At 35.2% G+C, this 24775-nt stretch overlaps 1 protein-coding gene across 8 annotated transcripts in view; it reads left to right on the top strand.

Moving 5' to 3' along the window:
• LOC127618368 (utrophin-like) overlaps positions 1-24775 on the top strand; it is a 269333-nt gene that overhangs the window by 224412 nt on the left and 20146 nt on the right. For 7 of the 8 annotated variants that reach the window (XM_052090761.1, XM_052090757.1, XM_052090758.1 and 4 more), the window contains 5 exons: positions 1596-1707; positions 12417-12553; positions 15846-15884; positions 16172-16237; positions 19204-19269. In XM_052090761.1, coding sequence (XP_051946721.1) covers positions 1596-1707; positions 12417-12553; positions 15846-15884; positions 16172-16237; positions 19204-19269 — 420 coding nt within the window. The remainder of the gene's footprint in view (positions 1-1595; positions 1708-12416; positions 12554-15845; positions 15885-16171; positions 16238-19203; positions 19270-24775) is intronic. The other variant, XM_052090759.1, reaches the window with a different exon arrangement.

The raw sequence follows: 24775 nt of genomic DNA, 5'->3' as shown, positions 1-24775 counted from the left end.
ATTAAAGCAGTAAGCCACAAAAGATTGTTTTACGGTGATTTTACCATGGTTAAAAACCACAATGTGAAGAACTCTGGAGAACTAAGACATTTCCAGATCATATTTCATATTTTAAAAATATTAATGGCAATAATTATGTTATGTTTCTTTTTATTATTATTATTATTATTGATATTTTATATTATTACTATAATATTTAGCAAAATGGTGCTTTCATCACAACTAAGCGATTTACTACAAGCTGATTTGAATAAAAAATACATTGTTACAGTATTATTACAGTATTATTACAGATAGTTTCTCTTTACTGTAATCAGTATTTTGGTCCTTTTATAAAATGTATTCTATTAAACATTGTCTTCATATCAGCATTTTACATCTTGAAACGAATCCAATCCAGTTAAAAAGAATTACTTTATCAATTATCACAACAACAAAAAAATATATAAACAGATTAGAACCAAATTATTGATGTTATGTTTTATTAATATAAACACATTACACACTCTGTTTCTCTCCATACTCCATTTAAATGTATATGAAGAAATGATAAATGTTTTTAAACATTGTTTTATTGAATCAAGCAAGCTGTAACTAGAATGAGTATTCCAGAGTTTTTTTCAAAAATGTAGTACAGAGAGGCTTTGCGACCGGGCGGAGGGCGGGGCCGGGTCGTGATGCTACACACCCGGCCCCTAATCAGGCTAATCGAGCCTCCGAGAGGGATAAAGGCCGAATGGAGACTGCAGTGCGAGAGAGATTTACAGGCAGCTGCCCGACACCTTTTTGTGTTTGTCTTTTTGTTTCACCTTTGTGTGTTTGGTTTTGTTTGTTTTCATTAAACTATTATTTATAATGTCAAGCCGATTCTCGCCTCCTCCTTTCCAATAATCCCTTTACAGGCGTACTGTAGCCGCGTACAGCTGGAGATAGTGTTACTGTTTAAAATCACTGGGATTTGGAATGAAGGATTTTAAAGGAATACTTTCACCCCAACATGAAAGTTCTGTCATCATTTACTCACCCTCGTGTTGTTCCAAACCTTAAGCTTTTCTTTCTTCCATGAAGATGTTTAGCAGAATGTCCTGGCCACTCTGTCCCATATGAAAGTGAATGGGGCTGTTGATCTCCAAAAAGTAAAAAAAAAAAGCTCCATAAAAGTGGTCCATAAAACTAAGCTTTCATATAGTTCTGAAGACATATGATAGCTTTGTGTGAAGAACAGACCGCAATTTAAATCATTATTTGCTGATAATCTTGTCCTCCAGAAATGAACCTTTTTATTATGGAGCAATATTGGCCCCCTGGAATTAATTCTAAGAGGCATTTTGACCTTTTATATATTTTTTCAAACCATATTAAAACACACTGTATGTCATCATCATTTTAATCAGTTCATTCTAATACATTTTCAATCGGAGATATTAGGTTGTTACCTATAAAATTAAATTCGCATAAATTCATATTTTTTATGATAATATTGACTGGCCGAATATTTACTTAATTAGAATGCATTTTATCACTGATTCTCCGTATTCTCTCTCTCTCTCTCTCTCTCTCTCTTGCTCTCTCTCTTGCTCTCTCTCTCTCTGCAGATATCGCAGTCTGAAGCACTTCAACTATGATGTGTGTCAGAGTTGTTTCTTCTCTGGTCGGACTGCAAAGGGACATAAACTGAACTACCCCATGGTGGAGTACTGCACACCTGTGAGTTATTGATGCCTGAACAATGTCCAGTCCCCTTTCCCAAATCCCTCTCTACCTTTCGAATCACAACAGGCATAATGTCACTTCTACAATTGTGCTGATTACAGAGAAATCTGCTATGAAATGCAACATTACCGTTGAAATATAGAGGTATAGGGACAGCTCTGTTCCAAAACCTAGTAAGCTGCCTTGCAGTTTATAGCCTACATAGTCAGCATCCTAACTGAAAAAAAAACCACATAGGTAATTGTTTTGAGATATTTCTCAGACAAATAGCGCCCCTAACATGACAGACTCAACTCACAATTGATTTCAAGGTATGTCCTGATACTATTTTTTGGAGTACGAGTACCGATACTTCGTTTTCGGTACTCACAGATACCGATACCATATATATCATCAGTTTCTTTTCATCGTATCATCAAAATGGGATCAAAATATATTTATAAAAACTGTAAACAAATGGAAATAGAACAATTAATTTTCAACATAATGTATTATTTTTATCAAATGATGTGCTTTTATACAGAACCTCACAGTACAATACTAAATACAACATTGGACTATTTTTATGTCAGATAAAGTGCTTCAAAACAAAACATTACAGATATGAGATATTGATTGAATATAAATATTATTGGTTTATTATTATTAGTAGTAGTAGTATTGCATTGAATATTAAATAACTATACAGTAGTGATATATTTCTGTTGTTCTTTTTTCCATTTAAATTGAGCTTTTATTTTGGAGTGATGCCCTTTCAGTTTAAGTTTTTGATGGTAGTTTCTCATCTCCGGAAAAGCAGGTTGCTACATGACCCAATGTGATTATTAAACCACAGCTATTTAATTAAATGAATATGTAGTCTGTAAGTGCTGCACGCTACATAGTGATCACTGTCATCTGCTATAAACAGAGCGTCTGGTGCTCATGGTGGTGTTTTAGAGCTTCTTAGTATGAGCAGCTGAGTAGCTTTTAATTAGTGCACTGAATGTTTACGGAATAACATTTGTATGTCAGATGGTGTTGGTTTTTGGTATTGGTGCATTTTTACAAGAACGAGTACATGTACATGAGCACAGAATCGAACCGTATACCAGTATCGGTATTGGGACATCCCTATTAACTTCAATAGAGTTTGTTTTTAGCATGTTGCTAAGCTAACAATGTGATACTCAAAAAATAAAAACATAGCACACACAAATATTAGGTGAAATAGTACTTTTTTAATTAGTTTGAGCTATTTTTATTGATTAATTTTAGTATTGAATGAAGTATAATTAAACACGAGCAAGAGTGCTGTTGTACTGAATATCAGCACAGTTAGGCTAATCAACACAATCATTTTGATATTGCTTATATGCTTGTCTTAGTGCATTCAGGGATTTCCTTCTCTGCAAAGGATACATGTTATGCAACCTTATTTGGCAAACACAAGGTATCTAAGGAGGCAACATAATTAAGTTACCTACCTTTTGGAAGAGCCTTCACATCGGGAGGGTGCTTGTTATACCTTAAAGTGCTGCATACCTTGGCAGCTCACTAGGTTTTGTTATGGAGCCTCAGAAATGATACATACTGTATTTATTATTCAATCTGGGACCGTAATGTGTATTGTCATTGAGCCGAAGCTCATGGTGCGAGAGTAATGGCGAAGGCGCTGTGGGCGAGAAAGAGAGTAGTTAAAACTCAGAAGGGCTTGATCTAGTATCGTCACAGCCAGGAATTCTTCCCACCTTCACAACAGGAGCTGGAAATTTAAAGTGTTCAATTCGACAGTTGTATTTCAGACCGTGAAATTGAAAAGGCGTCACCGTAATCGATCAGCGTGACAAAAGTTCACGGGGTAAACAAATTTCCTTTTCCTCTCTTCCATTCTGTGTGCAAATACATAGAAATTAGACTGAATAATGAGACAATTTGAAAGCCGTTTCACATTGAGCGCTTATGCAAAAAGTTAGAAAAGTGTCACTTGGACTGATTGATTCGTCTCACTTTGAATAACTATTATTTTCTTCTGTTTGAGGTAGCAGTGTACCTTTAAAAGTGCAGCTGATAAGCTGTAGATGCTTTTCTGACCATTCTTGACACTTGAAATAGAAACCAAATATGTGAAATTCTGTCTCTTGAAGTCATACGATACCTTTTTGTGAGAAACAGACTGAAATTTAAGGTTGAAAAAAAACCTTCCCCTTCCCTGGAGCTCTCAAAATATAATATGCTAATGTGCATATTCATGGAAGTCACACAGGTTTATAATCTCTTATGGGCTTATTGAAATAGTTCAATAGAATATGAGCACCAGCAGCTGTGAAATGCTCAGATACCTGCACACTCGCAGGAAACAAAATGCATTTCATTTCCTGTCAAATCGATGTGTCCCAGATCCCCCTGTACACACAAACACACACATTGAACACCACAGCCATATCTATAAGACACATTTACTTTCATTTCAACAGCAAATATTATCCTGAACATTCAGAGAGCAGAAGATCAATATTGAACGGAATATGCTGTTTGAGGCTCTCGGTAGGGATTTTACAATAGTATTGCTTTTTCATTGTGCTGATATTGTGTTTATGAGTTGTGAGGTACATAGAGGATCTTATAGGCCGGTGTCAGAGTAAGAGTGATTTGTGTGTTGTGGTTCACTCCCACTCAGCTGTACTGAATTTTAAAGAATTCGAATGAACTCTGATTTTCTTTCCTCCGTGAAACACAAAAGGAGCAGAATGAATTTGTGTGTTAATGTACAAAAGAACATTCTTGCTTGAATTTGTACTTCCAAATAAGAAAATAAATGGACATAATATTTCATCAAAGTAAAAGTGACAGTAATGATTATATTGTTACTGATATTTTAAAAGGAGTATTTGCTGAATATAATTAACTTGTGCTTTGAAATCCATGTATCAAATATGATACAACAGGCTTCAAATACATTTTATAAGATATATTTAAAGTGTGAATATACATATACAGATATTCTCTGTCATTATTAAGATCTCATTATTCTACATTACAAACTATTATGTTGTCATCTTACCATAGGTTCCTGTGACCCAGTGAAAAAGGTTTTACAATTTCCCATTTTTAAAAGTCAATATAGTGTTTAGAGCATAAAATGATAGGATATATTTCTTTTTTCTTTTTTTTTTTTAAACGATATTGTATTTTAATTGTATTTGATGTGCTGAAATGAACTGATACATTTCAATCCATATTTCTAAACCAAAGACAGGAAGTTGTCATGGCCAAACTCTCACACATTTGGTATCTGTGAAAAGGCCAGGGAGTCCTCTAATAATACCCTAAGATATACCACTGTAGCATATATGGGCTAAGAAAAACTTAAATAAAAATGTCAGACACAAAAATTAATTTCTGAGCCTCTATAATGACCTTTAAAGCTTAATGTATCTAATATGATTATAAAAAAAACAAAAACAAAATTGTACGATTTATTTTTATAGTTTGTCTAATGATACAAAAAAAAACAGCTTAATATAAAACTTTTTTTTTTTCATATGTCAGGCTTTACAGTTTTTATCAAAATGAGCAAAAATGAATAGGGTAAAGTACTATTATGTGTAATTATTGAAATAACCTACCATTTTATATGTTGCAGTAGTGAGAATATCATAATGGCAACATAATCATTTTACGCAATGCGGTAATGATAATTGGGGGCTAAAATATGTGGAACTGTTATTAACCCTCTAGGGCGCGTCCTGCTGGATATTTTCGTCATTACAGCAGAAACAACTTAAAATTCTCCGTCATTTTGGGGCATACAGATAAGTGTAAGACATCATTAGAGACTATAATGGGTCTACTTTTATTTATGTACACTCACAATAACAACAAAATCTTGTGCTTTTGTAAAATAAAGAAAATAAAAAGGGTAAGCTTTCAGCAGTCTCTGTGTTCACGAGCATATTTCTGAAACACGTCACTAAAATGAACTGAAACTCTGCGAATACTTATCACACAAACATGAAACATATGTCTAAAGAAAGCTTAAAATGTCTTCAGATTTAAAACAAATATTCTCCTGCAATGTAATCTGTTTGAAACAAAGTGATGTACAGTTTTTACTAGGCTATCTAATTATCTGTAATTTGATCCCACCCACCAGCAGAGCACGCCATTCATACGCTAATGTGCTGAGACGATCAACGCAAATGTACACGCCCCCGACTGTGTTCAGAGATTTAATGTAAACACAACACAACTCAACTTTTCTGTGTGTTTTATAAACTCCTGGATGTAAGGATGAGTTAACGTTTTCCTCAGAAGAGGAGCGGGACTCCGATGAACGTTTGTATTTTGAAGAGAGACTTGATCCAGCCTAGGATACAATTTCAGATGAGTAAGTAAATTAGTTTTCATTAGCTGACATGTTATTTTATATAAACGTACATATTTTACTAGTGGGACTGTTTCCAGACTTGCCAGCCAGGATTCAGAGTATTGACAGAGTATTTGAAATATGACTCCTAATAAGCAAGTTTTAGTTCCATTTAAATGCTGTTTAGGCTAAAGCAGGTATTTAAATTGTATGCTGTATAATATAAATATGGTATGTAATATGTTTTAAAAATTATATGAATTTTTAGATTATATTTTATCTATTATATAAAATTCAGCTTTGATCACAAATGGCCTTTTACAATATATTTAAATAGAAAACTGTTCTTTTAAATTGTAAAAAGAGTTCAGAATATCAATGTTGTTTCTGTATTTTGGATCAAATAAATCCAGTCTTGGTGAGCAGAAGAGACTTCTTTTAATGGTAGTGTAGTTCTAAAATGAAGTAAAGTCTTAATGTAAAGAAAATGTATAGTCAGATTTCTTCTTTTAACTTAAAACTTGATTTGGATCATTAAGTCTCCTCACATTCATTCTCTATCCCTCATTGATGGGCCCAGGGGAGGGTCTTTTGTCTTCTCAGGTGTAATTGACCTCCATATTCATGATAGTTCACGCCTCCTCGCATATGAGCTTTCAACACTAAAATTGTCTTACAAAAGTTTAAATACTATATTGTTTTGAATGAATGAGTGATCAGGATGGTTTTCACATCATTTTGTAGCAGAAACTCTCCAGTGAGAAAACAAGTGCTCAAAAGTCTTGTGGTCAAATGTTTAGTATGTGTTATATGGCCTTATTTCAGTGACTTAAAATGTTAGTTTAAAAAAAACAAAAAAACATGCATAAACGTTATTTTCTCAAAAATACAAACCTGTACATGCATGTTGCTCACATATTATTGTAGCCCAGTTTGTGCTGAATACAGTGTTATCAGACTTTAGCCATTAATATGTTTTTAAGCAACTGAAAAAAGCACAAAAGTATCACAATGTAAAAACTCTTAATAGCTTTCGGGATTGGTGACAATCACCCAGGTGTGTAGGAAAAATTTGTTGCCTGGGACAACAGTCAATTATGCAATTTAACGGTGTTTATATAAATACGTAATGCCATATGTTTACTAGTCACAATGAAGTATTCCAGAGAGCCATCGTCTGGTGTGCAACCATCTGGTTCCAGAAGTAAAAATCACATTCATTTATCCCATAGATGAATTGAAACAATAACTTATAAACCTTCAAAGACAGACGTACCGTAAGCTAATCACAAAATACACGTAAATAAACTGTAATATAAAATATATTGTTTCTATACTTATAATCAACAACCTAAAATCAATAGTTTTATATTCCCATCCTTTTTTATTCAATGACATCATTCACAATGCTTCATGGGATTGTAGTTAGTACACTCTTGTAAATGTCTTGTACCTTTGTACTGATGTTCGATTTTCATATATTTTTTGCCACAAAACAAAGTTTGTGATGTTGTGATTCTTCTCGGAGCTGGTTGGTTTGGTTCATGGCTTACAATTATTAAGGTTTTTATAAAAAGTCTATGGAAGAAATGAATGGGGAAAATACTTCCGGAACCCAGACGGCTGAAAAAGTGGGTGGGCAATGTTGCGCTCTATAATAGGAAATGAAAAGTAATAATATTATTAATAATGAGTTAATTTGGCTTTTTTAAGCTGAAAGCAGGCTAAAACAATGTATTTTTCAGGTTTGGTCCAGATAAACAGGATAGACAGAAGTTGTCTGGAATGCATGGACTGTTTAGATCCTTGTTTTCAGTTGGTGTCCCAGTCAGCAGAAGAGATAAGATTTTCACAGTGAATACATGTAGATAAGGTATACTTTGTGTGCAGACAAAAAAAGCCTGGATTGGCATGTGTGTACCAGACTGAAACACCTCTCAGCTCAGTAGAAAATTGAGGGGAAAAAACGGATCAGTATTGGGTCTGTGGGGACATGATTGTGTGTGAGATAGAGCAAAAGGTCTTCTGATTGTCTCACTAGCTCTACATGCTGTCATTATAGTGTGTGTACTTACATGTGTGTGTGTGTGTGTTGCTCGTTTCAGTGAACTCCCCTGCTATTCATTTTATTCTCTTCTAAAAATAAAAGAGTGAAAAGTTGTGTTTTTAGGTCAGAGATATATAGAAAACCTTTAGCAAATTCCCTTCTGTTAGTAAATCAGAAGCCTTACAAGAGACGAGTTTACCGCTTTGGCTATTCTTGTTAGTGCCAGCATTTCTTCACTTGTTGAAAAGGCTCATAAATCAGCCAAATCGTGTTTGTCTTCAAATCCACTAAGATTAACAGGTTTGTGTGTGGGTACGTTTAGGCGTTGGTTTAGTGTATAGAAAATATAATTGGCTCAGTTTAAAAAACATTGAATTTATGAAATGTCCTCACCAATATAGTCAAACAAATGTGTATGTATGTATCATCAAACTAGCATGGTGATGGGAGGGGGTTGCTATTGAGTTGCTAAATTGAGTGGTTTTAGCACATTGCTAGGTGATTGCTACGGTGGTCTTGGTAGCAGTTGTAGAAAAAGTACTGATTTTATTTGATTATTTGACTCAAGTAAAAGTACTGCTACTGAAGAAATAATTCATTTGAGTACAAGTAGAAGTACTAAGAAATATTATGACTCAAGTAAGAGTAAATAAGTAGCTTGCCGAAGAACTACATGAAAAGTTACTTCATGAAAATTGTATAATATATACACTGATTTATATATATATATATATATATATAATCTCAACTGAACAAAATGTATATTCAGGACATTGATTATTTACAAATCAATTACAAATTACAATTCTTCCCACAAGGCCTGCACCCCTGAGTCTTCTCTTTAGTGTTGTACATGAAACTGGTGTTTAGCGGGTAGAATTCAATGAAGCTGTCAGCTGAGGACATGTGAGGTGTCTATTTCTCAAACTAAAGACTCTGATGTACTTATCCTCTTGTTGAGTTGTACATCTGGCCTTCCACATCTCTTTCTGTCCTTGTTAGAGGCAGTTGTGCTTTGTCTTTGAAGACTTTAGTGTACACCATTGAATGAAATATTCGTTTTTTTGGCAATATAAAGCATTGTATAGCCTTCATTCCTCAAAACAATGATTAACTGACGAGTTTCTAGAGAAAGTTGTTTCTTTTTTGCAATTTTTGGCCTAATATTGAGCTTAAGACATGCCAGTCTATTGCATACTGTTGCAACACAAAAACAAAGACAATGTTTAGCGTCATTTAATGAACCAAATATCTTTCAGCAGTGTTTGATATAATGACAAGTGATTTTCTAGAACCAAATTAGCAAATTAGCATGATTACTCAAGGATAAGGTGTTGGAGTGATGCTGCTTTCTAGATTTGATAAAAAATTAACTTTCAAATAGTGATGGTGCCGTTTTAACATCAGTATTGTCCTGACTATACTTTGTTTCAATTGTGAATTAAAGTACCAATTTCCTTCAGAAACAGCTAAATCTGTACATTATTCCAAACTTTTAGCCACCAGTGTAGTAGTATATGCACTTCCATATTAAGAACACAAAAAAAAAATTATTCTTGAAAGAAACTTATGGTTCTTTTCACCAAGGATACTGTATATTAAATTACTGTCAAAATCATGAATTGCTAATTATTATTATTATGGTTTGAAATAATTGTTTTATGTGATATTTATTCAATTTTTTTAACCCATGATGGCAAACATGTACTGTGTCACCTATTCCTTACAAAATCATTCTAAAGTGCTAATTTGGTACTCAAGAAATTGTCTTATTATTAGAACAATTATTATTAGCAATGGATGTGCTAACATGCAGAAATCACAATACAGTGTGTTTTTCCCCATGTGGGTTTTGAGTTCTTACAAGTTGATTTACACTTGCAAGTCAAATTTTGGTTTTAAAAATAGGCAAAAAGAAACATATTTCTCCTGAAATTCTATTTTTCACTGAAGTCTATTGTTTTGGAGAGATGAAGGCTATTCCATGCCTTACTGTTTTGAAAAATAATTTCTAACCAGGATAGAGAGGGAAGTGGATGGCCCAGATGTACAACAAACAGACAAGTAAATCACAGTCTCTAGTTTGAAAAACATACTCCTTACAGGTCCTAAACTAGCAGCTTCTAAATGCCAAAGACCTGCATTGCTGCAAGAGGATTCTTAGTCAAACAGAAATTTAAAAAAATGCAACATTATTTAAATAGAAATAGCCAATTGTAACATTCTAAATTGTGTCTAACCAACATAATGTGCATTGTGACTGAAACACATTCCTATTTCAGGTTTATTCTCATTCAAGTACCGTATGTCCAAGTATTTTGGCTATTAAGTTAACATACTGTGCAAAACTAATGTAATTCAATATCATAGAGGAGGAAATGTATGCTCTATGATATTGCAGCAATTATCCAGATATGGAATGAGATTATTAAGCAAACTGTTATCAACTCCTACATGCCAGCTGAATAAAATAATACATTTACACAGTGTTTAGTGAGAGATATGATTGATTCAAACACTAAAAGTGGTTCTTCTGTATATGTATTACATTTGTAATAATAAAGTATGAATTCATATTATGGTTATTTAACATATTGAGGTTTTATTATTAAGTAAATTATATCATTATGTTACATTAAGTTTTGAGATTTCTCATATCTTCTCTATACAACACCATCACTTACGCACATTTGGCCTCTAGCGGGTGAGGCTTTTCAGACAGATAAACAGCAGCACAGGACAGGGAAGTACCGTACAGCACCTTGAGCAAGAGTGTTACCCGCTAGGACAGTTTATTTTGAGCAAGAGGGGCAAACGGTTACAGAATTTAAAGTGGGTGTACAATACTGAACTGATGCAGATTGATAGAATGAGAGCCACATGCGATGGTGCGAACAACCGTGCGGTGGGAAAAAAAATTAATGTTCAGTGAAAAATCAAAAGAAGATTGCAATGTATGTTATTGTAACTATTTCAGATATTATTAATAAAACATGAGATCACGTTGCATGGTCATTTTTTGCCCCCATATTTTGAATTTCAGGGATATTTTTGTCCATTTTTGCCCAGAGTCCCCTTTAATTTCCAACACTATTGGTATTGTATCTTTTTAAGGTATTTTTGTTTTTTAGACATAGTAGCAAGTGAACAAGATATCCACACATATATGTGAAGCTACATTGTGTTAATGTTTGACACACTTAAAACTTTACCTATCTTAAAAACAAGTGAAGTTTGATCAGTGGTTAAACGTGTTCAGACGGTTCCATCATACCTGAATGAACGGCTTTTTTCCAGAATAAAATGAAATATGCAGAAAATCACAGTAATGCAGTTCTTGCATAGTGACAGGGCAAAAAGTCTTGAAGAAGCTAGAGAAGAGAGGACACCGGCGGCAGTTTATGCGAGCTGCTGTGCTCATGATGCTGTGCTCTGCAGGCTTCCGGCATGCCGCACACAGCGCGTTTTAGTTTACAAACAGATTTAGTGCTTATAACTTTCTTCTTCCCAAAAAATCTGAAATATTATGTATTCTTTTTGTATTTTGTAATTATGTTGAATAATTATTTTAGCGAAGTTGAATACTTCAACTCAAGTAAAAGTTGAAAAATGTACTCAAGTACTGTAACAAGAGTAGTTGTAATTAGTTACTTTCCAACTCAGCTAGGTAGTCGTTAGGAATTTTCTGGGAATTTTCTGTAATATTCTACTCTCTATATATAACTCAGTTCCCTTCTTTATATGCAAGTCATTAGGGGGGGTTTGGAAATATTGGGTCAGATTGCTAGAAAAGTAATGAGACACCTTTCTCCACAAACCATGTTTAAGATATCATTTCACGTCAAACGGTGCAAGGCAAGTTACATGTTAAAAGTGTAATACTTGGTGTGAGGGGTTTGTTCAAATCCCTAACCATATGTATGAATAATGGTGGTGGTGGCGTAGTGGCTAAAGCACAGGGCTGTTAATCAGATGGTTGCTGGTTCTAACCCCATGGCCACCACCATTGTGTCCTTGAGCAAGGCACTTAACTCCAGGTTGCTCCGGGGGGGTTGTCCCTGTAATAATTGCACTAAGTCGCTTTGGATAAAAGCGTCTGCCAAATGCATAAATGTAAATGTAATGTAAATGAATAATATTAATAGTGATGCTTGGCTTTGCAAACACCACTAATTATCCAATGTGTTTCAGAGATTAGGGATAGTTGGCTCTCAGCCTTTGATGTATTTAAATCGCTTTGAGCAATTGGGAATAAAGAAAATTCACAACCTCTCTAATCCATCATCTCTTTCTCTGCCTAATTTTCAGACCACCTCAGGAGAAGACATGCGAGATTTTACCAAAGTGTTAAAAAACAAGTTTCGCTCTAAGAAATATTTTGCCAAGCACCCACGCCTGGGTTACCTGCCCGTCCAGACGGTCCTAGAAGGAGACAACATGGAAACGTAAGCATCTTAAACCAGAATAAATGTTCCTATGTGTGTATAAGATCTGCAATTACAGTCATTTCAATTTGCATTATCATTATCTGGAAACCATTAAGCTTCGTATTTCCCCCAAAGCAGATGACATTTCCCAATTCTGTGTATTAATGATATCAAAGTCTGGATGGCCAGTATTTTCCTTATACCATTAAACCATATTTATTTGAGACTTTGCGACATGGAGGTTGAAGGTCAAGTTCACCTTTGAGAGCTCTCACATGCTAAATTTTATTTGGTAAATAGCTGTGTAATAAGATTTGTATCGATAGCCTGCTCACCCGTTCAGGGTTTATTTTATGATTAAGACCAGCTGGCTATACCGTAGGCCTCCAAAGGCTAAATTGGCTATTGATTAAATCCCAAGTGTGGCCAATTCTTGAAAATGGAGAGTTACGCAATTTCCACTCCAGTCTTATAACTACCCACTACTAAATTCGACCCTTAAGGCACTTCTGCTTCCTTGAGTGTGACCGTTCTCTAAACTTCATGGATTTGAGTCGCTTTGGAAAGAAGCTTTTGCTACATGACAAGGAACTGAAGTTTATCCATTTCTTCAGTTGGTGCTGATTATAAATCCCCAAGAGCAGAGCCGAAATTTCTGCCTGCTCCGCACAGGATTCCTGTCAGTCCATGTTAGCGTGACATTCAGCTGATCAGAGCGCTCTGTGATATCAAACTGCTTTGTGTAAAGTTTAATTTTTGGGTTCTGAATGGACATGTTGCAGTATGCAATCGCAGGAGTAAAATCCAGTTCCTATTTGTGGCAGCCTTTTTTTCCAAGAGCAAAATGAAGCCATACAGTGCTTGGTTTTCTGGAAATTCAGTAGCGCCAGGGGACATTGACTGTCTTTCATTGGAGAGCTTGCGTTTGTTCACTCTGTCAGCACTCATTTACAGAATCCCTCATTACTTTGAGTCCAGCACTCTGTACATACTGGTACACCAGACGGGGCAATTTAACTGTTGAGATAACTGAACTGTGTTGGAGTTGACACAGTTTATAATTATTCCTCATCCACCCTCTTTCATTCTCTCTGTATTCAGCTGGATTTCCCTCATGTCTTCCTTAAAGTCAAAATGAAATTAAAATTGACCCTTTTTACCTTCTTAATATACATTCCTGGTCTTCAAGTGTACAATGTTCGACTTTTTTGAATTACCTCGCAATAGCTTTATCCATGTAGCATTTAACCATTAGCATTTATCCTTTATGAAAATGAACAGTGGTTTTACTAACTACAGTAACCATATGTTTGGTGCTGTTTGTAAGACAATCTCTGCCATTGTGGCTGAAAGTCTCATCCTACACCCCTTGTCTCCACATCATCTGACAAAGCTGTTCGGTCTGAGAAGATCAAAATGCCTCTGTCCTGTGGTGTGACTTACAGACCATAAAACTAAATGCTGTCTGTATTCATATGCTGAAAAAGCCAAACATGAAATGATCTAACCTTGTATTTCTCATACTGGTATTATGGTCTCCTGCATCACCCCATTAGAAGAAAAATGTCACTTTTCCTCACCTTTAAGAAAGAACTGATGTTCACCGGGGTTCTTTAACAGGTCACCCTCATCCCTGTCCAGTCAAAAGAGTGTTTGATCTTTGCGCCTTGCGCTGTGTGCAGTTAGCTGCAATTTTCATTTGAAAAGATGCTAAAATGGAATGAAAGTAAATGGAAGATTGTATTTTAAATCTGATCTTTTTAGTTTTGAGGCTAAATGTCATTCATGCATGCATGTGTGTGAGTGGGGCGGCTGTGGCTCAGGTGGTAGAGCAAGTTATCCACTAATCGCAGGGTTGGCGGTTCAATTCCCGGCTCTCATGACTCCACATGCCGAAGTATCCTTGGGCAAGACACTGAACACCAAGTTGCTGCCAATGGCAGGCTAGCATCTTGCATGGCAGCTCTGCCACCATTGGTGTATGAATGCGTGTATGAAAGGGTGAATGTGTCACAGTGTAAAGCACTTTGAATACCGATAAGGTTAAAAAGGCGCTATATAAGTGCAGACCATTTACCATTCTGTACAGTAAGTATTTCTCTGTGTCTGGACTGTACATTGATACTGGTTTTATATTTAGTTTGCTAAAACTTTCTGATCACTTTTAGATCAGAGCGTATGTTATCATCCTCCTTTCTTTGGAGAGTGCTCTTGGCAAAAACAGCTTGTGTTATTGTTAAGGGAATAAAAAGGTAATTTTTGCAGGGAATTTGATGAATTTCAACAACATGCATTTATTGAAAAGAGAGAAATTAACTGGTTCTGGGAATCTACTGTTCTATGAAGGATAAAATCAGCGTAATTTGTCCTCATCATAGCAGTTGTTTTTATTTTTGATACCAGTGTGTATGTTATGGATCAGGTTAATATGAAATGCTGTTTAAGATCAAAGGAATAGTTCACCTAAAAATGAAAATTCTATCAATATTTACACTTATGTCATTCCAAAACCATATCATTTTATTTTTTCATAGAATTGAGAATTGTGACACTGCTCTTTTCAATACAATGAAAGTGAATGAGGTATTTTCTTTTGTGTTCAATGAAAATAAAAATGGCAAACATTAGGCATGTCATAAAATATCGATCGGCACCTTATTTTAGCAATATATTTTTGAGGCATCGATATATTAACATTAGCCAACATATAATTTAGAAGCCTAATTTGCATGCTTTCCAATTCACTCAGTTGGACTTCTGTTGAATATCTGGCATAATAGCATTGGGAGACCACAAGGGGGCATTATAACATATTACTGAAGTGGGCTGCAAGGCACAGGTATCACAACATAGGACGGGTGTTTTAGAGCTCATTGCACAGGATGCAAAAACACACGTTACAAATGTTTTGCTCCAAGAATTAAAATATTTTTCAGGTTTGTGTATGAAATTAGTTCAACTGCAAAAACTGAATGATTTGAAATTATAATAATTTATAATTCATAAATATTATAAATCATAAAAGACATACTTGTAACTGAAAATACATTGTGTAGGCTACATGAAAGACTGTTTCACCTTATCATTCTACAGATCCCTACAGGCTGTGTGCAACTGCATATTTCTGTTACAACATTCCTCTAATATTCTCTGCAGCCCCTACAGTCCTTGAGGGGTATTTCTACCTGTAAACCTCCACACCCTTGCGTGTGGCTCTGATCATTGTGTATCCTTTGACCCTAAAAAATTGCCCCCCCCCAACTCTTCCCCCCCTTCCTCTGTTTTTTATTTTCTGTTCTCCTCCTTGCAGTCCGGTCACTCTGATCAGCATGTGTCCGGAGCAGTATGAGTGAGTATCTACATCAGTCCTTCCTCTTCCTCCTCGTCTTCCTCGGTACAGCATGCCGTGCACGTCACTGAACACATGGAATGACAGATCCACTTGCACGACCCCCACCCCCTCACTACCCCTTCTGTTTTATTTTTTTTTTCATCTAACCTACTTCCTCGTTTCGTCTGTCCTAATAACTCAGTCTTCACTGTAGATCATTAAACATGTCATTTGCTGTTTAGAATAGTGTTTTTTCTTGATTCTTTTTAGTCTGTTTTTGTTTATGTTTTGTTTTTTGTTTATAGGCTGTCCCCATCTCCTCAACTCCCTCATGACGACACACACTCACGGATTGAGCAGTACGCCAGCAGGTACACGTCACTGCCAACATTAAAGTACACACTAACAGCATTGATGTAATGCTGCCTTCACATCATGTTGGAATTACTGTAATTACTAGTTTTCTACATGTGGAAATGGTTCAAGTCTTTGTTGAACTCGTTACCAGCCGATAACTCTGAAATGAATGTAAGCTGCAATTTCTCTTGACCGTTGTGACATGTAAAATTACAAACATTTCTGCGGCATCAACAGTTAAAGGTATATATTGTTTTTGCGACTGATTTGGATACAGATTGTTTTGATGTTTACATGACTTTTATAAATGATTTATTTCTAGTTTTTGACACAATAACTAAAAAATCATTAGACTGCAACAATAAAAATACTACATTCATTATTCATATTATTTTTATTATTATTATTAATTATGTCATTATATTTATCCAAAGTTGGTTGGTGATCTAAATGCCCACAGATTTGTTTTCATCTTTATTTACAATACATTATACTGAATATACAATACATTACATAAGCAAGTTACTTTACCTGTTAACATGTTGCTTCCTGTTGAATGATCAACAGTGGTGTAATGGCATTGTTAGGTGCTATTCTTTAGAGACCCGATACTTCGGAACCAAATACCAATTAAGTAAAAAATAGGGAATATTTTTTAAAAATATCCATCAAACCTATAATTGGTCGATCTCTAGTTTGATATGTAATTTTATTATAGCCAGTGTTTCCTGCAGCACTGTGATCTGATATTTAGAGACTTGATATTAAAGAACTGATAACCGATTAAAAGTAAAAAAGAGTGAAAATCTGTAAAAATATCGGTCAAAGTGATAATCGGTGGATCTCTAGTTTGAGATATAATTTTATTATAGCCAGTGTTTCCTGCTGCACATTCTTTGTTCTGTTCTTTGCAGGTTTGATTTAAAGAACCAATAAATGATTAAACATAAAAAAGAGTGAATATCTGTAAAAATATCGGTCTAACCGATAATCGGTCGATCTAGTTTGATATGTCATTTTATTATAACTAGTGTTTCCTGCTGAACTTTCTTTGTTCTGTTCTTTACAGGTTTCAATTAAAGAACCAATAAATGATTAAACATAAAAAAGAGTGAATATCTGTAAAAATATCGGTCAAAGTGATAATCGGTCTATCTCTAGTTTGATATGTAATTTTATTATAGCCAGTGTTTACCTGCTGCATGTTCTTTAGAGAAACAATATTTATTTTAAAAAATTATTACTGATTCAAAGTAAAAATTTATTTTAAGTTCATCTCATATCATAATAAAATATCATCTCAAGATTCATGTCATTTTATTATAGCCACTGTTACCTGCTGTAAAGGTAATTTAATGCAGTAATTAAATGTTTAGTTGTTACAAACAAAGCCACACATATTGGTCGTTGCCATAGAAATTAATCATTTCTGTTGTTGGATCAGCTTTTGAGTGGAATCTCTGAGTTGCCATCTCATAATTACAGTGATTCAGACATTGCTAATGCAGCATAAGATCAGCTGTACTCACACTGCCAGAATACAATTCTGCAACAATAAAAATGCACGACTGGTGACAGATGAGCGGTATAAATGCACACATGCCCTGTTAGACCTCTGAATCTCTGCCAAAGCCAATTTAATCTGCTGCTACATAGAGTACATTAGGTGTGTTTCAATTCAATTTACACATACACAAAGAAAAGAACATACCATGCAGGCGCAAATGCACCAATTGCATCCACTGACCTTCTACCCTTAAAGACTTGAAAATGGATTTTCACTGTCAGCTAGAGTACTCTCAATGTCGCGGGCACGAGCATGCACAGTTATTATAGGATTGTGATTATAGACTTCTACTGAGGCCTGTATGCTATTATAGGAACTCTGAGATGGCGGGACATTAATGCATCGCAGTCTTCTGTCCTGAGAGAATTTGTGTGTGCTGTGAAAGTAAAGCTCCTTACACAATATATTTTGTGCAGGGTTATTTATTTGGGTTATTGGAAATTCACTAAGAGGGAATTACATCTGCTGATATTATTATTTATTTTACATATGCTGTCTGCATTGTTGTAGCACCCAGTTCCCTTAAGGAATTATTCAAATCAGATAATGGTGCAAAAACATGCCCAAAATGTGCGCTTATAATGCAATTGATGACATTTCCAAATAAGATGCAACGTATTATAAAGGCCTGTTTGCTCTGAAAGGTTTTACCAGGCACTATTGAGCTGGTATAGCACTGCGTCATGCACATTATAAGTCTAGATTGTTGGTGGTTTGTGAAAAACAAAAGTGCCATAACTGTTTAGTGAATTCTCTTTGTATTGAGCTTTGATTAGTGCTGTCCAGCCGTCTTGGCTACTCCAGGGTTCATATGTCAGTTTATATTTTTTACAGCCTGATCTGATTAAAGTTATGTGACGGTTGCAACATTTTTGCAAAACAAAATGATGTGTTTCTTTACACGTTTCGCTGCAGTTTCGCAGGGTAATGTCCAGTGGAGGGCGCCAAAAGCGAGTGAAATGGTGCCATTGTTTTAATTAGTAAATGTTTTTCAAATTATGCGTTAGAGTAAATGTGTTTTGATATCATAACATAGCAGTGTGTGAGTAATAGTGTGAAAAATACATTTTTATAAACTCATAATCAGCCGGTGTAGTCATAATTTATGTGAAAGTGAATAAAACACACAGTTGTTATAATGCTTCTAGTGTTAATTTCACCTTGAGTCTGCAGTGAAACGTAGAGCACGTCACATAAAACTCATAGTTCAAATGTAGTGGAAGTCTCAGTCATTCTTTGAGACGAGGTTGATTTTTGTATTTATTTTTTGTTCTCATTCATCTCTCTCTCAACACATGAATAAACATACTCGGCATGCTCACAGCCTAGGAGAACAAAAATCTATACCCTGCATCCTTTCTATGCTAATAAACAACGGAATACTGCTTTATTGATCATTCTGTGTCTCTTCAGGTTGGCACAGATGGAGCGTTCAAATGGATCTCTGCCAACAGACAGCAGCTCAGCCACTGGAAGCATGTGAGTGTTTAAACCATAGATGCTTTTACCTATAGTTTGGAGCCTTTACCATAAATGTAATGCCTATATTTTGTAATTTAGCTCGTTATTTGTGTAAAGAACTGAAAATGTAACCATAATTAACCATAGACGTTTTGGTTCATGACCCATTTTGTATGTTCTAAAATTCTTGTCAGTCCTGCCCCACCCCATCCTTACCCACATCACAGAATTAAGCTGTACATATTAGGAGCTTACAGGCGTATTTACATAACCGGCAAATTACGTTCCTGCTGTACGTGCTACATTATTTGAGTGAAAAGAAATAACAAAAGATGGTGGTTTTGAATATGGGGGGGGGTATAGTAATATAGTGTACACACCTGGGCACAAGCTATTATTATTATTATAAAAATTATAGTGCACAATTTGTCAAATTATGCAAATACTTTTGAGACAACAAGATGCTTTTTTGAGTAACAAATTAAGATAATGCTTATTCAAATTAACCACTTCAGAAAAGGGTGCTCGATTCCCTGTTCATTTCAAACACATTTGGTATTTTATAACATTTTAAGTGTTCTATAATAAATTCATCTTCATTGTGATTGAATCAGTCAATGTGCGCTCACTTTGAACATTTGAACTGTGGCATTTCTACCCACTTCCATGACACTGAATGACGCAATTTTTCCGGTAACCTTCAACAATATTGTTCTATACTTACTACAAACTACTTTGAATCAATAGTTTTATATGTTACCATCCTTTCTATTGTCCTTACACCATTCTTAATGCTTCGTGTTATTGTAGTTCATTCCCTTTGTCCGATTTCCAATACCTTTTTGCTTCAAATCAAAGTTTGTATTGTTGTTGTTTACCTCTGAGCTGGTTGGGTTGGTTCATAGCTTGGAACTCTTTAATGAAGGATTTATGAAATTCCTAAAGAGAAAATGACTGCTGCCAATGAACCAAGACTGCTGAAACAAGACTGCGTTGTCAGGAGCTGTTCCGCTCTATAGGTATAGATGTATAAATGTGGGCGGTTGAGTTGTTATAACCGTGGTGATTTCTTAACGAGACCTTTTTTGCAGTTTAGTTTCAATAAACGTTATGGCTGGACTGGAGAGAAAGTTTTGAGTTTGAGTGAATGTTGATGAATGTGAATATGAAAGTTTTCTCGATTTGATATGTCCCTCTATAGTCATAAGGAGGATGAAAATTGATGTAAAATGTATATGCCTGAAAGACTCCAGCCGTACAAGCAACTTTCAAAGCCAAATCCTGTTTTCCCTGATATGAAGATGGAAACAGTGCTGGACTGTGTGAATACAGCAGTGTCATGGAGAGTCTGAGGTTTCATTTATCTGCCTGATAAAAGAAATGAACAGATAGATATGGACGGGGGCGGCAGGGCTATGAGATGAATTGGACTCTGATCTTGATCAAAGAAATGAACTTTCACCAGCTGCCGCTGCAACACACATTCGCTCTTACATACATGTACATGTGTGTTTGTGTTAGCGGTGACACTTGAGAACTTGTCGCTTGGGAAGTGTGTTACTTTCAGCAACACAATGCAGTGATGAGGCAAAGTCGGATGCTTAAATGTTCTTTGAAAAGCCTTACAGCACTTGAGTGGGTGACAAACACACACTGCAAGTTCCTATGAAGAACACGAGACATTGCACATTTACACACACACATACACATCATAACATCTAAATGAAGACATACCATAGACTTATATTGTTTTATATAAATCTAAACCTAACACACATCCTAACCTGACCCCTAAAAGAAACCCTTTAGATTTTTAGAATTGATCTATTTATGAATCGCTGTCCTCAAATGTTCCCAACAGTGTTCGGGGTAAACTAAAATTAAAAAGTAACTAAAAGTAGCAACGCTAATAACATAACTACATTTTTCTGTAGCGTAACTAGTTATTTTAGTAGCTTTGTAGCTTGTCTAGTATCTAGCATTTTCCCAAGTGTAGTTCTCTACCGTTACAAAACACTACATTTGTCACATGATATTCCCATGAACGCAGCGATGGTGCCGATGGAGTAATCCAACACGCTCACCTGCAACCCTAAAAGACTTCAATAATGAAGAACCAGCCTCTTCTTTCTCAAACGCTGTCTGGTGAATTGGCCGGTCTCTGAGAGTTTGCCTCTGAAAAGTGTGTCTTTGTGTGTCTTTGTGTGCGTTTGTGTGGTTGCACTCTGTTGCATCAGCATTGCAACACTGACGTTGATAAAGATTGTCAGACGATGGTCATTTTTTTTAGGACAAAGTGATTGGATGAAACCGTTTGTGACTTTACTGCTGTGTGGTTGCTGAGTTTGTGTTTGCTTACAGTTTGAATAGTTGTGTTAAAATAATCGTATTAATAGCACTCATAAATCAAATTAATTCTGTAGCTGTCACTGTCTCTTTCTCCTCCCCCGTCGCTCTCTTTCTCTGTCTTTCTTCTGCTCGCTCTAAGTAGACGGAACTAATTCCATTCCTCCTCGCCTCCTGCTAACACCTTGTTTATCTCTGTACCTAATGCATTAGCACACTCTATAACATCATATATTTACTTGTGTGTGTTTGTGCATGTGTGAGATAGAGAGAGGGAATATTTGGTGTGTTTTCATCACAAATGTTGTGATGGATTGTGTGTAATGGCATTATCTGTTGGGTTTAATTGAATGCTAAAAACAGCTAAAAACCAGTTCGCTCTGTTTTATTTAATTAATTATTTAATTATTTAAATTGGGGGGGTTAGCCTCATTCATATTCAACAGCTGTTGTAGAGGATGACAGAAACCTACAAACCTGCATGTTAGAATGAGTCTGAATGTACACTAGCTGCTGCACCACAGCCCAACTATTATTATTATTATTTGTTGTTTTGTCGTGGAAAATGTTTATTTTTATTCAGTGCTGTAGTGGAGAGTGACAGGAAGTTATTGTGGGAATGGGATTTGGTCATGGAGTTTATTGTTGAGATGGGTGGATTGGACATAATCGGGACAAGTTGCTGCTGCTTTCGCAAGCCTTTTAGACATTTAATCACATGCAGGATATAAATGATAGAAATCTATAATTAAAATGCTAATATTTGAATTCAGCTATGGAATTACTACTGGTGAAAATGCTAATTTGTCTAATAAATAATTATACATTAAACATTTTTTATATAAAACGTTATGCCATTACTTGCATGAATACCCATTCTTGATATCAAAAATAGAATTTTGACCCATATCTGTTACTGTATTTCACAATAATCTGTAATTAACTAATACAGATATCTATAATTAGTTTCTAACTAGTTGAAATTCCACTTATTAAAATGTATCGAGAATTTTTATGTTTTATTTTTGAATATATTTTTACTAATGCAAATGCCCATTCTGATATCAACAATGGAATTAAAACTTGTGAAAACATTATTTTTAGAGCTCTGTAATTTGGTTTTTAATAGTGGCAATGTTGATCTTTTACAGTGATCCACATGTACCATCTTTAATGCTTTTGTAACTAGGGCTAGTGGATATTGCAACCAAAAAACTGTATCTCCATATTTTTCAGCCTATTGGCGATATTCGATATACAGTATCTCAATTGTAATGTATTTGTTCAGAAATGGTTCACATTTTTTTTTTTTTTTTTTAATCAGAGGTACCATCATTTCATCCAAACAGCCATTTTAGCCTAATATATTCCATGTATTAAAGCCATTTAATATAAAACTATTTTAAAATATAAAAGCTTGGAGAGTGAGATCTAACCATTCATTTATATGCACTTTTATATTTTATTTTATTTACAATTATACATAATCACTTGAAACTATATCATTTACCTTCATATATTTTTACTAAAACATTTTAGTGAATGAACAAGGTGTGCAAAAAAATTACTTTAATAATTTTACTTTTTATAATTAATATTTTATAATACTATATTAGTGGGACGCAGTCAATTTATTTATATAATATAATACAGAATTAGCATTATTATTTTGAGGATTAGATTTGTTTTATATAAAAGTATTATTGTTTTTTAGGTTTGCTTCATTTTTATTCAAAACTATAGTAGAGGATGATAGGAAGTGACACGTCACAGGGCGGATTCAAACCTGCATTTCCTGCTTGAGCACCAAGGCTCAGTGTGCCCATAGTATGTGTGTTAACCACTACACCATGGCTCAAACCTTCTGTTGTTGTTGTTTCTTCTTTTATTAGAATAGCATGTCCCAAGACATTAAAAGCGTTGGTACTAACCACTGCACCACAGCCTCTCTGTTTTCTTTCTCATATCATCCTTCCCTTCACTTTCTTTGCATACATGTTCATAATAATGTTCTCATTTCCTGTTTGTGTAAGCTCTGGGGTTGAGTTGTGCTTCTGAACTCTGTTTACACTGCAGCTGATCAATGCAGCCAATGCAGAATCACACAGACTCGAGCGGGACGTCTCCTTTACCCTGCTGTCTCACTCACTGTCGTCTCATCTCAGCCCTAGGGCGAAATACAGCAGCTGCCTGATGTGAAATCTCATCTGCACAGAGAGAACCGGAGCACGCAATCGCTTTGTCTCCAATTTGTGCCTCTCTCCATGCACTCCCTCGCTCCTGTGGGAGATGTAGGCAGTGATGTGGTTTTCTGTCAGAGTCTTGTTCTTCAGACTGTTTTACCACTCTGATCGAACACTAAACAAGTTCTACAGTGACCGCCCCCTCACGTGATCCACTGTGAAAGACTCAATCCAGTCGGTCTCTCCACACTCTTTAAGTAGGCCTACTTGTACATTTGCAAAATTGGAATGTTTTGCAATAAAATCTAAATTGAATGTTTCTGTACTTATAAGCAACTTTAAATCTATAGTTTTATATTGTTCCTTCGTTTTTCATTCGATTACATCATTTGCAGTGCTTCAATGGATTGTAGTGCATTCCCTGATTAAAGACAGTAAGTACACAGTCTTGTACCTTTGTCTTTATGTACCTTTTTTGCTTTAAATCTAAGTTTGTAATGTTGTGATTCACATCAGAGCTGGTTGCTTTGTTTCATGGCTAAGAACTGTTTTATGAAGGATTTTATGAAATCCCTTTGGAAGAAATCAATGGGAAATATATCCGCAAGACTGCTGAACAAGTGTGCAGGCACTGTTGTGCTCTATTACATTCATTTATTATGTAAGTGTGTTTTTATGAGTTTTTATCCTAACCAACCACAAATGTGACCACCGATGGTGTTATACGCTCAGCTTGTATTTCTGTGGCGTCACACTGGGTAGTTATTGCTGCAAAGAATCTTATATTATCTTTAAATTAGGGCTGTCAACCAGATCAAATATTTGATCACAATAATTACATGATATGCTGATTAATTAATTAAATGAATCACAATTAATTGCATACCAATATTTACTTAGAAAGGACCAAAGTAAAGATAATTTAAAATAGTGAAATCGCCTGTAGTGATTATTAACTTGATTGATATAACCACAATTCTTTTAGAAAACAGCAA

This window comes from Xyrauchen texanus, chromosome 25 (assembly GCF_025860055.1).
Source record: "Xyrauchen texanus isolate HMW12.3.18 chromosome 25, RBS_HiC_50CHRs, whole genome shotgun sequence".
Classification (NCBI taxonomy): domain Eukaryota; kingdom Metazoa; phylum Chordata; class Actinopteri; order Cypriniformes; family Catostomidae; genus Xyrauchen; species Xyrauchen texanus.
The sequence above is the reverse complement of the archived record's forward strand: the minus strand, read 5'-3'. Positions and strand labels throughout refer to the sequence as shown.